Source organism: Vanessa atalanta, chromosome 20 (assembly GCF_905147765.1).
Source record: "Vanessa atalanta chromosome 20, ilVanAtal1.2, whole genome shotgun sequence".
Classification (NCBI taxonomy): domain Eukaryota; kingdom Metazoa; phylum Arthropoda; class Insecta; order Lepidoptera; family Nymphalidae; genus Vanessa; species Vanessa atalanta.
In genome coordinates this window covers 4,650,518-4,667,046 of record NC_061890.1, presented here as the reverse complement: position 1 = coordinate 4,667,046, position 16,529 = coordinate 4,650,518, and the positions used below count along the sequence as shown (strand labels likewise).

The 16,529-nt window shown below is 30.4% G+C and overlaps 1 protein-coding gene across 1 annotated transcript; it reads left to right on the top strand.

The window, feature by feature from the left end:
- The first annotated feature begins 793 nt into the window (after positions 1–793).
- Positions 794–11,957, top strand: LOC125071916 (retinol-binding protein pinta-like). The gene is made up of 5 exons (XM_047682345.1): positions 794–1,032; positions 7,315–7,474; positions 8,860–9,040; positions 9,985–10,176; positions 10,957–11,957. The coding sequence occupies exons 1-5, from the start codon at positions 885–887 to the stop codon at positions 11,197–11,199; spliced, it is 924 nt and encodes a 307-aa protein (XP_047538301.1). The 5' UTR covers positions 794–884; the 3' UTR covers positions 11,200–11,957.
- The last annotated feature ends 4,572 nt before the right edge of the window (positions 11,958–16,529 follow it).

Here is a 16,529-nt window from a genome sequence, read left to right as displayed (position 1 = left end):
TGCACTGCACCACCTGGCCAATAGCTACGCCACTTGCGTAAGTAGTCCCGGATACTTTGCTCTAATTCTGGCCCTGTTGCTCCACACCGGTGTGAGACCCAACGTTTTCGTTTTTCGTTTCATATATTCTATGATGTTTCTCAATTAACGTGTACGCATTTCTATTTCAAATTCAATGGATCCTTAGATAAGCATCTTCACACCAACTATATCGTTTTTTCTCTTATGTATTTATGTATTGTGCAATAAAGTATTTTAAATAAAATAAATAATTTTTGGTCTATATCTATACACCTCTTGGTAATGACCTAGAAGAAGCTATCGTAATTAGAAACTTGATTTAAATCAGTTTTTGAAAAACCTTCGATTTTTTGAGACAATCCTTTTATATAAATTATTTGACATAATTATTTTCTACTATTATTTTCTTTAAAATACATTTATATTTATTTAAAAAAATAAAAATAAAAATATTAATAATAATTAAACATACATAATTTTTTTTCTATCGTCAACGTGATGGTTCAATAAATTGCTAAAGTCATAAATTTTCGATAGAATCATCAAAAATTCAACAAATAAACTTACAATAGCGATTTTATTATTTATCCAAACTATTTATCGTTCCTCATTTTTTGATTATAATCAATAATTATAATAAAACGTTTCTTAAAAAAAATATATTAAAAAAAACACTCGACAACGCCGCTAGTGTGCAAGTTATATAGGTAGGTATATATAATTTATAGCGCTTGTTTATAAAAGAGGTTGTATAGCATTTGCTACCAGTTCAGTTCTTACTCAGCTAGAGTTCGTCGTGTTACGATTTAAAATTTAAATTAGGACATTAAGATATATATTTTTGGCTTGTGCTGTGTAGAAAAATGGCGTTCCTCGAAGGACCATCTCTAAAACAGGCGGAAATTATCAAACTAGAGCTGGGAGAGGGACCTGGAGAGTTAGAGAGGGGGGTCAGGGATCTCCGTAGTATGTGTGCGGCCAACCCTTACTTACCACAGCCAGAATCATTAGGTAAACATTTTTATTCAACTATTTTTTTATTTTGTTAATCTAATATAAGATTATTTTGAATTTTTAATGTTTATTAATAATTTAATTTGTAAAATAAAACATTAAATATTATTGGAATAAAATTTTACTAATATAAAATAAAATTCCTCGTAGATAAACCAATTGACCTTTTTTTATAAAAATGTGATTTTTGTAAGACAAGAGTTACACTTTTTGCATCTTTGAGATTTCAAGTTTTAAACAAAATTCACATTCACATTTTTAAACAGCATTTCTGGTAATACTAAAAATCAATTGTTTCCAGAATAGGGAGCAAAATAAGCCGGCAGCTATTATTTAAAAAAACAAAATGGCTACAATTTTATTTGCAACTAATAAAATAATTATAATTTATTTTAATACTCTTAATAAGTTCGTCATATTATATCGGCTTCGCTTTTTATTTTTATAGTTATTTTTTCATAACGTTCATGCTTTTATAATACTCTGTTTAGACTACAGACGCATTAGGAAATCAATAATTCTTGTATCTTTGTTTGTACTGTGTTTGTATACGGTATTGTTGATACTGTAATGTGGAAAACATTCGATATAGTTACATTGTTTAAATTCTTATATGACTGCGTTTAACCTCGTACTGGCAACATGTAAAGACAAAAAGAAAATATAGCAAGTCATAGACCTATGTTAAGTCGAGAACCGGACTTGTACTTTTATTTTTCCAAAGACTTGTTCCCAGATAGAAAAATTAGTGCTAGGCTACTTAATGAAGGAATTACTTTTTTTTAAGTTTACATTGTTCTATTATAGAAGCTGATAACTTTAAAGTTTTAAAAAAGGATTCTTTAAATAAGTCCTTTTTTCATTTCTAAATATCTATTATGATGTAATAGGTAAAATGACTGTTTAAAAAAAAACAAAGCAATTTATTTTCGACAAACATATATTTGATAAATTACACGTTTAATCTTCTTCCAATAATCTTATACAATAGGGAAGCTATTATGTTTTATTTACATAAATAATATATCAGCAATAATATTGAGATGAGATCTATGAACATACTTAAATATAATTTTATATCAAGCGGGCAGGAAATGTTTTGTACTAAATTATTTGTGTGAAGCATGGTTTTTTATTGCCAAAACGAATTTATGATTGTACTCGTATAAAGTAAATGTTTTGTTCTTGGATCGCGCGGTTTGATACTTCCAATACTCATTTTTAATCGTTATACTTAGTATTTTAAATATATGATATTTGGATTTTATCTAAAAAAAAATTTGTATTCTTTAGTAATAGCAACAATACCAATATACCAGAAAAATAAAGAAATCTATATTTATGTTACAAGGTAGCTACAATTAAAATATATTAAATTTTCGATGAGATTCGAAAATTTAGCATAAATTCGACATTGAATTTTATGACTAAGAAATAATACTATGACCGTAAAATGGAAAGATTTTTAATTAATTAGAAAATAAATAAAAGCTTAATAAGCTTTGAAACTAAATTACTATAACTATTAAAACCACGGAATTTAAATTCAGTTAAAGATGAAAGTCTTTCTAGAACTTGGATACAACCCTTAATTCCCAATATTACTGTTAGGAACATAACAATTAGTAAAAAGTATTAATAATGTCTTTGTCTAAATTTTATTGTCTTTGATTAGTTTGTAGTAGTTTTGGTGTTATTTACATTTGACAGTACGTCAGGAGGTTATGTTTGAGTAGAATCTATGCCGATGGACTCTATAATAATAAATTATTAGTATATTATAAATATTTAGGTAGTAGTTAAACAAGATCAATAACTTAAAATTAATAGCTATACAACCTCCTTAATGTATGAAAAATTAAGACATAGGCATTATTTTTCCTTGACGTTCAAGTCTGCTTCGTATTAAATTTCAACAAAATCGATTCAGAGGATTAATCATAAAAGCTTATCAGAAAGACAGACAGAAAAACTGAGCTACTTTCGGACCATTATAATATTAGTACAGATTTATTTAAAACTAGCGATCCAATGCAATTTATTAATGAAGAAAATTATATGATATAAGTAAATATAATTTATAACCAAAGCACTCAGGAATAATGTAGCTTCGATTTGCTTCGCAATTTTTTTTTTGTATAATTGGGTCATTAGTTCCTGTGATAGCCCCCTACATACAAACAAACAAATTTTACTTCTTTATAAATTAATTAATATAGATAAAAATAAAAATAATTAACTCGAAACAAAATATTTAACGTCCTTACTCCTTACCTTGTCCGTTTACTTTTATTACTACGAGTAATACACTCGTAAACACGTATGGTATTTACATTTTCATTCTAACTGCATTAATTGTCGTAATCCCAGTATCGAATTAGTATTCCAAACCGAACTCTTTCGTAATAAGTTCAATGTAAACTCTTATAAAAACCTTATTCTAGTAACGTCCACTTCTTAAACCTTTCTTAATTTGTAATATTAATACCATTATAATCAATGTTTTGTTTGTTTAATATCTCCAATACTCTCTTTCTAGAATATATTTAATAACTAAATTATTTTTTTCCTGTATGATTAATATAATGATGATATGAAACAAATGAAATTATACAGAAAATGTAGAGTAGTTAAATATACGAGTCAGAGGTGTTATGCTTATTAAAAAATTGTTTGCGTTTTTTTATGTCTTGTAATTTTTTGATTTTTGCGCAAATATTTTAAGACTATGTACTTATATATTCTCTTTTTTCATAATGAAATATGACGACTTCAGAACATTCAATTTGTGTCTGATATATTGCTAATGTAATCTGTGTGATATCTACAACAGTTCTTTAAAGTATTCTGAAGTTGCATCAGAAAACATCCTTATTTAATGTTGTCTTAGATTTTCGCGATTATTACACATTGAAATAAAACTAGTTTTTAACGGATTTAATCGCGTATATTAATTATTTTAACATCCCGACGTTTCGAGCACTTTGCAGTGTTCGTGGTCACGGGCAGACTAAGGTGACATTTGTCTGTTTGAATTAAAAAAAAAAAAAAAAAAATATTATTTACAACTACCGCCTACGATTTCTTAATTGGTATCTTGAATAGCGTTCCGGTTGCACGCAGAAGGCACTAACTGTATCTTTAGGTCTTGCAGTCTGTTGGATTTGGGATTTTAAATTTTTAATAAGTGGATCCCAAGTGTTAGAAAGTCTCCAACCATCTTCTCTATTGAAGTTCGGATGTTTTTGAATTTCAATAGCCTCGCGTATCATTCTAGGAATGAATCTGTGTTCTCTAGCGAGGATCTGTGGTTTATCAAATCGAATAAAATGGTTAGGTTTATCCAGAGCATGTTCACAGACTGCAGACTTTGAAGAACGCCTATTTTTGACATCTCCTATATGTTCCTTCTCCTATATGTACAAACTGCGGGAGTATATAAACTCGAATGTGAGTGTGGTTTATCTTACATAGGCCAAACAAAGAGAAGTATCGGTACTAGGGTCAAGGAACATATAGGAGATGTCAAAAATAGGCGTTCTTCAAAGTCTGCAGTCTGTGAACATGCTCTGGATAAACCTAACCATTTTATTCGATTTGATAAACCACAGATCCTCGCTAGAGAACACAGATTCATTCCTAGAATGATACGCGAGGCTATTGAAATTCAAAAACATCCGAACTTCAATAGAGAAGATGGTTGGAGACTTTCTAACACTTGGGATCCACTTATTAAAAATTTAAAATCCCAAATCCAACAGACTGCAAGACCTAAAGATACAGTTAGTGCCTTCTGCGTGCAACCGGAACGCTATTCAAGATACCAATTAAGAAATCGTTGGCGGTAGTTGTAAATAATATTTTTTTTTTTTTTTAATTCAAACAGACAAATGTCACCTTAGTCTGCCCGTGACCACGAACACTGCAAAGTGCTCGAAACGTCGGGATGTTAAAATAATTAATATACGCGATTAAATCCGTTAAAAACTAGTTTTATTTCAATCCTTATTTAGATTGTATTTTTTTATATTCAATTGGCAGCGGATTTTGTTGAATAAATAAATACTTAATTATATTGTGTATAATTGAGACAAAATATTCAATTAACTGCAAGGCTATTAGCAAGAACAAATTCGGAATTCGTTGGTGAATTCGAATGTGAAACGTAAAACGTAAACTCTCATGTCTCATGCGACATTGAATACAATAATTATAAACAATTTAAGGAGACAAGGGCTCATATAACATGAATATCTTTTTCACTATGTCACTTCCGGGTTAATGATTTTATTTGAAATATTTGTTCGGAATGTTCGTGCCGATTTTGAAACGTTGTTTAATCGTTTAATTCGGCCATGTAATATGTTAATAAGAATTTGTTATTCTGTTCCTTAAAAATACGCTTGAGTACCTTATTTTTATACGTAAGCATGTTAATGATTTTCAATTGTGTATATAGATCATTATGCCTTGTACCGAAAATGGGCAAGAACATTAAGGACCTAATTTAACAGGACAATGGTAAAGACATATGAAATATTTTTTCCGCACTGATCTGCAATAGAAAATATTTAAATGACGCCCATATAAACAAACATCGTCATCATTGAGTGAATTGAGTAGTTTTGCAAATAATGACACAAATTATGTATTAGGTACGTAATATCTAGCGAATCTAGGAAGGTATATAGTTATATACATTAATAAAAAAATAACTAAAATGTATCTGGTCCAAGGAACTCCTTTAAAGTCGTAGTGGGACGTAGCCCGTAGGCCACGTAGACATAGGACGTACACGTAATCCACCGTAATTCCCCAGCGTACATCGTCAATGAGATTGGTACATCTATCATATATTTATATCTGTAGTTTTTTCTTCATACAATAATAAATAATATGATTTCGGAAACAAATCGTTGTCGCGTATACTCTTAACATTATTGGTATTTACGACAATTATTTAAAATAATTGTAAGACAATTAAATACGTCTACATTGAAATTATACAATGTCATAATATTATGCACATGCAATAATTACACACTAAGTATTTATTTATTTGTCTTACTAGGTAAACTTCGTTACTTGGTTAGAATGTTTAATGTAATGTAGGTGATGAAGAAATGCGCATTTAATCTATTTATCCAATCTTAAATAAATCAATTCTTAGGTTTTCTTGCTTTCCTGACACGTGACACGTTATGTATTCATGTATGTGTGAGTACGCAAAATAAGTACACAATAATAATTTCTGCCCATGACAGAAATGAATAATTAAAATGCACGATTATTATTTTTATTCCTACGATTTATGTCTTTATTTATTGAAGAATATGCTCTTTAACTATTTTAAAATAAGGACACTATTTGAATTCTAAATAATTGCATAACGATAATATACATATTTTTGAACTTATTTCGAAACACTCTCTCATATATCTTACACAAAGTCGCTTCCCACCGTCTGTACGCCTACTATTTTTAGCGGTTTTTAGCAATAAGCAGAGTGATTCAAGAGTGATGTTTATGAGTATAATACATGGATATTAAAGTACAGATCAAATAGTTTAACCTTTCCTATCCGAAAAAAAACAGGCAATTTTCTTTTTATGTTCTTCAAAATAAATGCTGTATATTGTACCGGTACGAAACCGGGTAACTAATACAATAAGTGTGGCCATTTTCAAAATCTGTATAAATATAACATCAATAAATATTCGCGTCCTAAAAAATAACAGTCAACATATTTCATCAGCAGTTTTGTATTTACGTATTTGCAGATATTGCACTTATTCGTCGCAAAATGTGCGCTCAAAAGTGAATTAATTATTATAAAGCAAGTTGAATTTCAATTCTGCCTTAAAATTGTCATAATAATACTTATAATTGGTAGCTAGATTGGCACTGTACGAAAGATTAAACATTTCCTACTTAGTCAAAGGGCCACTAGTCTGGGGAACTAAGACGTTAGGTCCCTTTTGCTTGTAAATTAACTATCTCAGTCACCCTTAAACCTTATTAACTGACGAATGGGCGATATCTACCCAGTTGGTTTACCATAAAGTCGAACATAATTACCTATCTCGGTCCTACCAAAACATCATAGTTAACACTTAAAATATATTTTAAAAACCTTTAAATTTATTACATAAAAATATAGTTTCTGAGAGAAATTTTATTTTTATTATACGACATAGTTTTTTTGTTTAGTCTCAGTATAAGTGCTTGGTATTGACATGATCGTATTTTTTTTTTCTTTATTTAGACACTTGTCCACAGATACGCACTTGCTGGAATCATTTCTACGAGGTTGCCGCATGGACTTCGAGAGAGCTCGGAAAAAATTGGAAACATTTTGCTATGCGCGCTCACGTTTCAGGGACCTGTATGAATACCGCTCCCTCACCGAGCCGCCACTCAACGATGTATGCAAATTTTTGTAAGTGAAAAAAAAATCGCTATTTTAATTATCCATGGGAAAGTCCCAACTGGCTGCAATAACTACAACCAAAACTGCTTTTCCCATTTTCCGTTAACTTGAACAACGTTTAGTTCATACTAAATCCGGTCAAAATTTAAAGTAACAGCGAAAAACCTGTGTGCTTATCTCATCTTGATTGTCATTAGTACCTACCACACAAGTAAACATACGTAAATACTGGCTGGCTATTGACGAGCTATATGAGCGCCAACGTATGAGTATGAGTTCAACTAATGCAACCCCTCAATGCCAACTACTTGTGTCTAAAATGAAATGTCAATGCCGATATATATAAAATATATATTTATAGATCTAGGAATTAGTAAAAGGAAACGAATACTAATTTTTAAATGGTTCCTACTAAATCAGCTTTTGTCACGATGAAGATTATAAATTTTCATGGTCAGATTTGTTATACTGATTGAGGAATTATTACTTCCTTTTAATAAATCTTAAAAATCATTTTCGATATAAATAAATCTCTTCTAAATACTATTTAATTCGTCATACACATAAATATTTACATAATAAGTATAACATAAGATGCGGAAATATATTGAGTGGAATTTTTTTTTGTTTATTTATTTTAAATTTAATCAAGACATTTTTATTTTATTTGATTAATGTAATTTTGCATCTTTAATACGATGTGTGGCGATTAATTTATGTACTAGGTAGGTAGGTACTATTATTTAGTAAACATTTTATAACTTTCATTCAATTGATTGTTATTGCACTTTAAAACACCGTCACTTGAAACGTTGTTTTGCAAATTGATGCGTTTTGAATGCTGACTAAATCAATTATATTTTCCTTAGAATCCGGGTCAAGGGAATAATTTCTTTCTTAGTACGTATTATTCTTCTGCTATTATCGTCATTGATATATTCTAATCTGATTTTTAAGTTTTTACGTAGTTCAAAATTAATCATTTTCGAATCGGTTGAAATATAAATAAACCATAGACAAGTTACGTCAGCAATTTAATTATCACCTTTACATTTTTGTTAAATCAATACGTAACTTGGTAAGATAATACATACATTTTGAAGAGACAATTTGATATACATTTTTGTTTAATTACATTAACACATGAATGTTAAATATTTTTTTAATAAAAAATAGGTTAAAATAACAAAAAAATAAGTTGGATTTTTTAAATTCGTTTGTACTTTGTTTTATTATAGTGTATTTTTTATTAGTTATACCACGACGTAACGTTATACTTAAAATTCTTTAAAAACTCGCTTTTGATTAATAAACTAATTTACATAGAATTAATAAACAATTGTGTGATCTCAGAGATATTTTAATTGATATGTTTTCGTTACAAATTCCAACAGAGACATAGTTCCTCTACCTAAGCTGACAGACGAGGGCCTTCGCGTGACCATCTTCAGGGTGAGACCGAACTACCCAGAGAATGCAACCGACATAACCGCTGCTGTTCGCGCCATTCTTCTCATTAGTGATGTCCGCATGCACGATGAAACGCTCATCGCGGGAGATGTGTTTATTTGGGAAGTAAGTAACATTAAGAACCTACTTTGATTTGTATAACTTTAACAGGTAAATAATAAAGGTCAAGGATTTATATGAGTTGCGAATGTTGCTTTACTGTCGGCAAACATTTTTCAGAACAAATAAAATGCCAGAATGCTTGGTAGTAACATGTTTTAGATTAGTAGGTACTTACATATAAAATTTGAATATTATAATATTTTATACTAAAGTTATAAACTGTTAAGTAATATATACCTATGTAGGTGACTAATACATCTTATAGAGAGGTGAGCTTAGTTTTTATTTTTTTTCTCATTGTACAAACACCTAAGCGAAAAATGAAAATGGCCCTCCTCAACACAAAAAGTTCTTACTAATATATAACATTAATTTAATGTTATTTGATTTATATTTTTTTATTAGCATTAGCAGCCTGTAAATTTCCCACTGCTGGGCTAAAGGCCTCCTCTCCCTTTGAGGAGAAGGTTTGGAGCATATTCAATTGATTTATATATTCAACTTTATTCTTAACATTAATAAATGTGACTGTGTGGTTGTCGATATGATTTTCCCAAAAACTTTTGATTGCGTTTTACTAAATTAATAGCCTTGAATTTATAACACCTCATAGGTGCCATAAATTCAAACGGCTGGGCTGTTTTATTATTTAATAAGACTTGCTGGCACTAGATTATTTAAGCTAGGTAACTATTTATTTTACAAAATGGAGCGACTTATGTAATTAAATGAATCTGTTAAATAACTGATAGAATTGGCTGTTTTATTTTTTACAACGTTAAAATATATATGTAACGGTTTATAAAACAGTAATTAAATAAATAAGTTATAATAAAAAATATTACAAGTAAACATGTCAAATATTAGCCTAGCCTATGGTAGAATGTATGTTTGAAAATGAGATGTAAATATATTCTAATGTTTCAACCCATGTTTTTAAAAATCAGGCTTCACATGTGCGTGCGTCGATAGCAGCCCGGGTGGCAGCTGCAGCCGGTACAGTACGTCGCAGCATACAACTCGCTCAAGCAGCGTACCCACAACGCATGCGCCGAATTCATGTAGTGGGAGCCCCCGCTCTTGTTGCCTCTTCCCTACATCTAATGCGCTCTTGCGTCAACGAGAAAGTCAGGAAACGGGTAAGATTGCAATAAAATGAATAGACTTGGGGGTAGTGCCTCACATATTCTGTCGCCAACAGCAAAACAGAGTATTGTTGTGCTTTGGTTTGAAGAGTGAGTGAGCCAGTGCAACTACGGTCACATGGGACATAAAATCTTAGTTCACAAGGTTCGTGGTGCATTGGCGATGCAAGGAATGATTAACAGTTTCATGCTTAATATTTCTTACAGCACCAATGCCAAGGGGCTTTGATGACCATTTATCTTGACTATAGCAGTAGCCTATTTGCTCGTTTAAATAATATAATAAACACCTATTTTAAATGTGAAGGGTTTATATTATTGAAGTCGTTAATCTTTTACAAACATTATTACAACAGAGATCTCATTAATCGAGGAAGGCTTTACTTCACGTTACGATTCTTAAAACTAAAGCAATTGCGACTATCATCAAACACACTGGCTAGTTACTAAAATCTGGTTATTTAGGTAGGAAACAGATGCCTTTTTTATTAATGTATAACGGATATTTATTATTGGATAACCTATAATGAGAAACATATTACTTATTTTTCTATCGAAAAACTATCAAATGGTAAGATATATTAGATTAGAACATAGTCGTCATAGGGCACCTGCCTTGACAATGAACTTGAAATTATATTTTTTATTGACTCGTTTATTAATCAATGAAATTTACAATTCAAATGATCTCTCGTCTTTGGTATTATATAAGTTATAGTTTTCGCGTTATACCTACAAGCGGTAGCGTAATAAAATGTGTTATTTAAATTCCAGTATTACTTACATTCAAAAACTGAAGAGTTATTGGATCATTTTTCAACGCGAGTACTGCCCGTTGAATGGGGTGGTGAAGAAGAATCCATCGAAATTCTTACAAAGAAATGGCGACGTCGCGTTGACGAAGTGCGAGACTACCTTCGCTATCTTGGCGAACTGTGTGACGTCACTCCGGACGCTTCGTATGATGCAGATATTTATGGCGCAGTTGGTTCTTTCAGAAAACTCGATATCGATTAATTATATCACTAAACATACTAATCAAGAATAAAACAGTGATTTGAAGAAAATATGCTTGTGAATGAAAATGGAATAAAAATGCTTCGTCGTTTGTCAAAATGTGAAAATAGGCAACATGATAATATTTTCTTTAATAATACAAATATCCAGCCATGACTTCTTTTTGGGTAAAAACCGGTCAAGTAGGATTAGAAATATTAAAATTTATTATCGTGCGATCCGTGCGGCGGCATGATTCTGAATATCTTTGTGAATGTTTAGTTTTAGTGTAATTTGTTAGATTAAATTTAATTAGATCATAATTAAAATAGTACGTAACTATTAAGTAACTCATTTTTTTATTAATATAAACACTAAAAAGTATGAGTATCTAGGTCCAATATTACAACTGAATTTTAAGCTAGTTCCTTTCAAACGAGGGCCACGGTTACGGTCCACACACACACATTTTCAAATAGGTGACAATATTTAAATTCACAAGTTTTTTTACCTAATCTATAGAAATAGACAACGATTAAATGTATTTCAAATCGCATATATCAAATCATATCGCAATAATTCAAATCAAACTAGTTTTATAGCTGTATTTGTATAAAATACTATCATATATATATATTCTTTGAGAAAATACAAATAGCGTTGATAACTTTTTCTTAAATGTTATTTTAGATATTATTTTAAATATATAAATGTACCTTTCCTATATTTTTAAGTCATATTTCTATAGCTTACAACAACTGTTTGATGTATATACTACGACCACTGCATTAATTTTCGTATTATATACTTGAAATTTAATATGTTTTTAACATTATTGTATCAATTTCTTTAGATACTAAACAATACAACAGTTAATATGGTAGTGAATAATATGTATTTTTGTTATTATAATAGAAATATTAGCATATTGTGATAAAATTGCTAGAACATAAATGTATCATGTAACATGTCGTTTTATTTCCATACAAAATATCCATGTTTAATTTATTTACCTTGTGACGTAGAACTTGCTAAATAATGCCTTAATAAGGTGCTCGGCTGGTGTTAAATATAAAACAAATAATTTAGTCAATGTTTCGTCAATGAAAAAACAACTGCATTTTTATGTGCCTAGTGTTGTATCCGTGACTTTATTCGCTTGGAGTTTGGTAATTTAATCGTATATAAAATAAATATAAAACGATAAACAGGTTATTCTTGATATGATTGATATGGTTTTATTTGTTTTGTTGAAGCTTTCAATTAGCTCTTCAGTGAGATAATAAAAATAATGATCAGTAATTGAACTCTGTATGAACTTTTTCTAAACTATATTCGAAAGACGAGACATAAAGAAACAAGTTTCATCAAATTGACATTTATAAGTGTCTCAATAATAGCACCCCAAATAAATATATGCTTCCATTAAATTATATGAATACAGAGCTCATTAACTTGAAGATTTCTTGATTCTGATTATCCTGTTTTAATAACCGGTAAATTTTAAATTTCATTGAAATAAATATTTAAATAATGACCTCTCTTGATAATAATACAACTAAGTGATAGTAACGTTCTTGAGTGTCAACGACGAGTAACGGAAGCAATTTCACATGATTTATTTGTTAAAGGTGATACCAGGTGGTCTCCCGCGAAACTTCGTGTTTATTCAAAAGATTTTTTAGGAAGTTCGAAACCAATGACAGGTTTTGTTTTGATTTAATTCATTATAAACTGCAAGTCACTCATTTACACTTGGCACCATAATAATAATTGTGAAACCTTCTTTTAAATGATTTTTTTAATATCAAGTTTAGTTATATAGAATATTTAGGATTTCATTTTTTTTCTTATACAGCAGTAGGTAATGCCACTCTCTAACCGCCCAGTAACTTTATTCCGCTCTCTAAAATTAATTATTTGTTAAATCCTAATAATTTAGTAAATTGTAATCAAGAATCCTTAGTTATCTGGACATCTACGGCTGGAGATCTTCAAAATGAGACCATAATCACCAAATCAACCAACCACCAAATGACCAAAATCGGCTTACACTATTAATATATAGGATTACTAAACACCCGTATCGTCAGTGGAGCGATTGATTAGTACACAAGGGTGTGTGTTATGAATATTAGCTTAAGAGTATATCAATACTATGCTAATGGCAAACATTATGTAAATGGCATAATTATCATACCACTTGGCAACATGTTTCCATATTGTCATGTCCGGTATTCATATCTATGCGGATTCTTGAATAATTAACACGTAAATTTTTTATGGCCTAAACGACTGATATATTATTTTTCAATCGCTTGAGGCTTGACAATTCATTAACATCCCACTTTTAGGGTTGTATCTAATTTTTCCGCCCGATTTGGAATACCAAATTTAAACAAACCTCCTTTTCTTAAGGTCATGTTTCTGCATAGAATTAAACTATGATGACTAATTTTCTGTGATTTTATTTTAGTACCTACCTATGAAATCGTTACAAGGTTTAGTTATTCATTAGAGTAAATACAAAAAAAAAGTAAAACATTTCGGAAAATAAAAACAAAACCCACAGTTTTTTAAGGTCAGGATCGTCTACTATTGTTAATATATAAGTATGTATGTATTTATGGAGAATTCCCATAATGTGTCGTTATCCATTACATACTAATCGTAATAAAAAATTGTGAAGGTAAATGCCTTTTCTTTTCAATATATACCTACAAATAAATAACTTATGGTCTTCCCTGAAGTCTAAAAGCAATAACTACATTTAATTATATTGCTATAAACCATTTCTAAAAAATGTTTTATATGTCTTGGATTGTATTATTACTCGTCTTTATACATTTTATGACGACTTTCTACTCTATCTATGCGCACCTGGCCATGTGACGTCGGTATTTCAGAATATTTTATAATTAATATAAAAAAATCTTGATTATTATCTTTGGAAGGAGGCGGTAATCTTGGATTAAAATAGAAATAATACAAGCCAAGAAGTGACTAAACAGGTATCTGTATAAGAAATACGAATGTCTCAAAACGGCACGTGTAGTCATAGAATATAGTTTTGAATAAGGTTTGACATCCCTGTGCCATGTTCGTTTGTTGTGATTAGCAAATAAATTTAGAGATTATAAAATAGAAACAATTATAAAGTATGGGCAGCTACTAATAAAATGATTGAGCAGTACTAGTAGTAGCCACAAAAAACATACTAATAATCCTTTATTGTTCTGCATTCATAATTCATGATTAGAATTCTTAGTTCATTCATTCTTGAATTCAGTCGTTATAGATTGAACCAAAGACATTCAGGTGAGTGATTCTTAATGATGAATGGGTTAGGTATTCCTTGTGTTAAATGTTATTAATCAAGATCACATATATCCACGTCATGTAACTAAAACAGAATTCCCAACCCATAATACACCGGTACCATCGTATTCAAATTAAACGAAACGGTCATTGGCCTAGTAATTTACAATGACAAATGTGTTATATTATATATGCTGTTTTTTTTAAATCTCTCGCGAATATTGTTAATTTGGTCAATAAATTATACTTTTTGCCATAATATTGCTCTTGATGCTGTAAAGACCTCAGTATTTTTTAATTAATAGAGTGTTGTGATTCAAAAAATAATAAATAAGCTATTTAAATAGTTATAAAATAGAATTAATTCTTTATTTTTAGTTAAGAATTCTATTTACAGCTTATTCTGATGCTGTACGCGTAGATATACACATATGTACATATAGGTACATTTTTTTTTACATTAGCAGCCTGTAAATTTCCCACTGCTGGGCTAAGGCCTCCTCTCCCTTTGAGGAGAAGTTTATGAGCATATTCCACCACACTTCTCCAATGCGGGTTGGTGAAATACACATGTGGCAGAATTTCGTTGAAATTAGCCACATGCAGGTTTCCTCACGATGTTTTCCTTCACCGCCTAGCACGAGATGAATTATAATCATAATTAAGCACATGAAAATGCAGTGGTGCCTGCCTGAGTTTGAACCCGAAATCATCGGTTAAGATGCACGCGTTCTAACCACTGGGCCATCTCGGCTCTATATATAGGTACACTGAGTACATGATTTATTTGGTCATGTCGTTTAAGAGGAAAAGAATTGCGAATACTAGATAAATAAAAATTCTATTCTGCACTTAGTGATAGGGCCTTGTGCAAGCCCGTCTGGGTACATACCACCCACTCATCAATTATTCTACCGCCAAACAGCAGTACTCAGTATTGTTGTGTTCCGGTTTGACGGGTGAGCGACCCATTATAACTACAGGCACAAGGGACATAACATCTTAGTTCCCATGGTTAGTGGTGCATTAACGATGTAAGGAATGGTTAATATTTCTTACAGCGCCATTGTCACTTTTTTATTTGAAAAATCACTTTTTTATTTTGACTATAAAAAACAGTTATAGGATTTTTCTCAATCTTGATAAATTTAACTTCATTGGAAAACTTCATTGGTAGAATGTATTTCACATTATATTAGTACATACATATTGTATATTAAGTATAAATGAAAAAGTTACTTAAATTTATAATAGGATTGGCAAATGAGTAACCTGATGCTACGTGATGATCACTACCTATAGATTTAAGTAAGCAACATCTACTCGCCAATGCGCCAATAGCCTTGGGAACTAAGAAGTTGTGACCCTTGTTTTTGTGATAAGTAAAGAATGTTCTTTCGTCAGATGCCAGTTCGAGCATTTATATCGTACGTATAATAAAAAACTTAATAGAACACACAAAACACGACTCCATATTACACAAAACAAGGGCTATTCTAGGGCATCCAATAGTCACTTTACCCCCTTGAGCTATATTTTGCACATCCGAACAATATTACAGATCGTTCCTCAACTATGGATAGAACACATCTAAACATCGTAAAGTATTTACTATTTACTCATCCAAACTATTCATGCTCTCTTACAAAACACCTATTTAATGCCGTACTTATAAAATAGCGCTTTCGTAACAAAATTTTTAAAATAAAAGGACCTTTGGTTATAAAAATAACATTAATGCAGTACTAAATGAAAACCTGTTTTTGGTTCATATTAAAAAAAATATTTATTTAAAAATTAAAGAAGCCTAGTCTATAATGCAAATGAATGCAGTAACTGACAATTAATTATGATAACGTTTTACAGTGTATCTGTGTAGTCTATAGCGAAATTTGATTTAAATAATTTTAAAAACTATTGAAATCAAATAACGAGATACTTGATAGTGTGAAACATCATAATTTATTAAATAGAAACGTAAAATGTTCACATTCACTATGACGTCTTGAAATGCAATGACATGTGGAGTTGTC

Excerpts from the sequence above, each read along its gene's own strand:
- LOC125071916 (XM_047682345.1), top strand. The coding sequence starts at position 885 with ATGGCGTTCCTCGAAGGACCATCTCTAAAACAGGCGGAAATTATCAAA. Across the intron at positions 7,475-8,859 it reads AACGATGTATGCAAATTTTT|AGACATAGTTCCTCTACCTA; the intron begins GTAAGTGAAAAA and ends AAATTCCAACAG. Across the intron at positions 10,177-10,956 it reads ACGAGAAAGTCAGGAAACGG|TATTACTTACATTCAAAAAC; the intron begins GTAAGATTGCAA and ends TTTAAATTCCAG.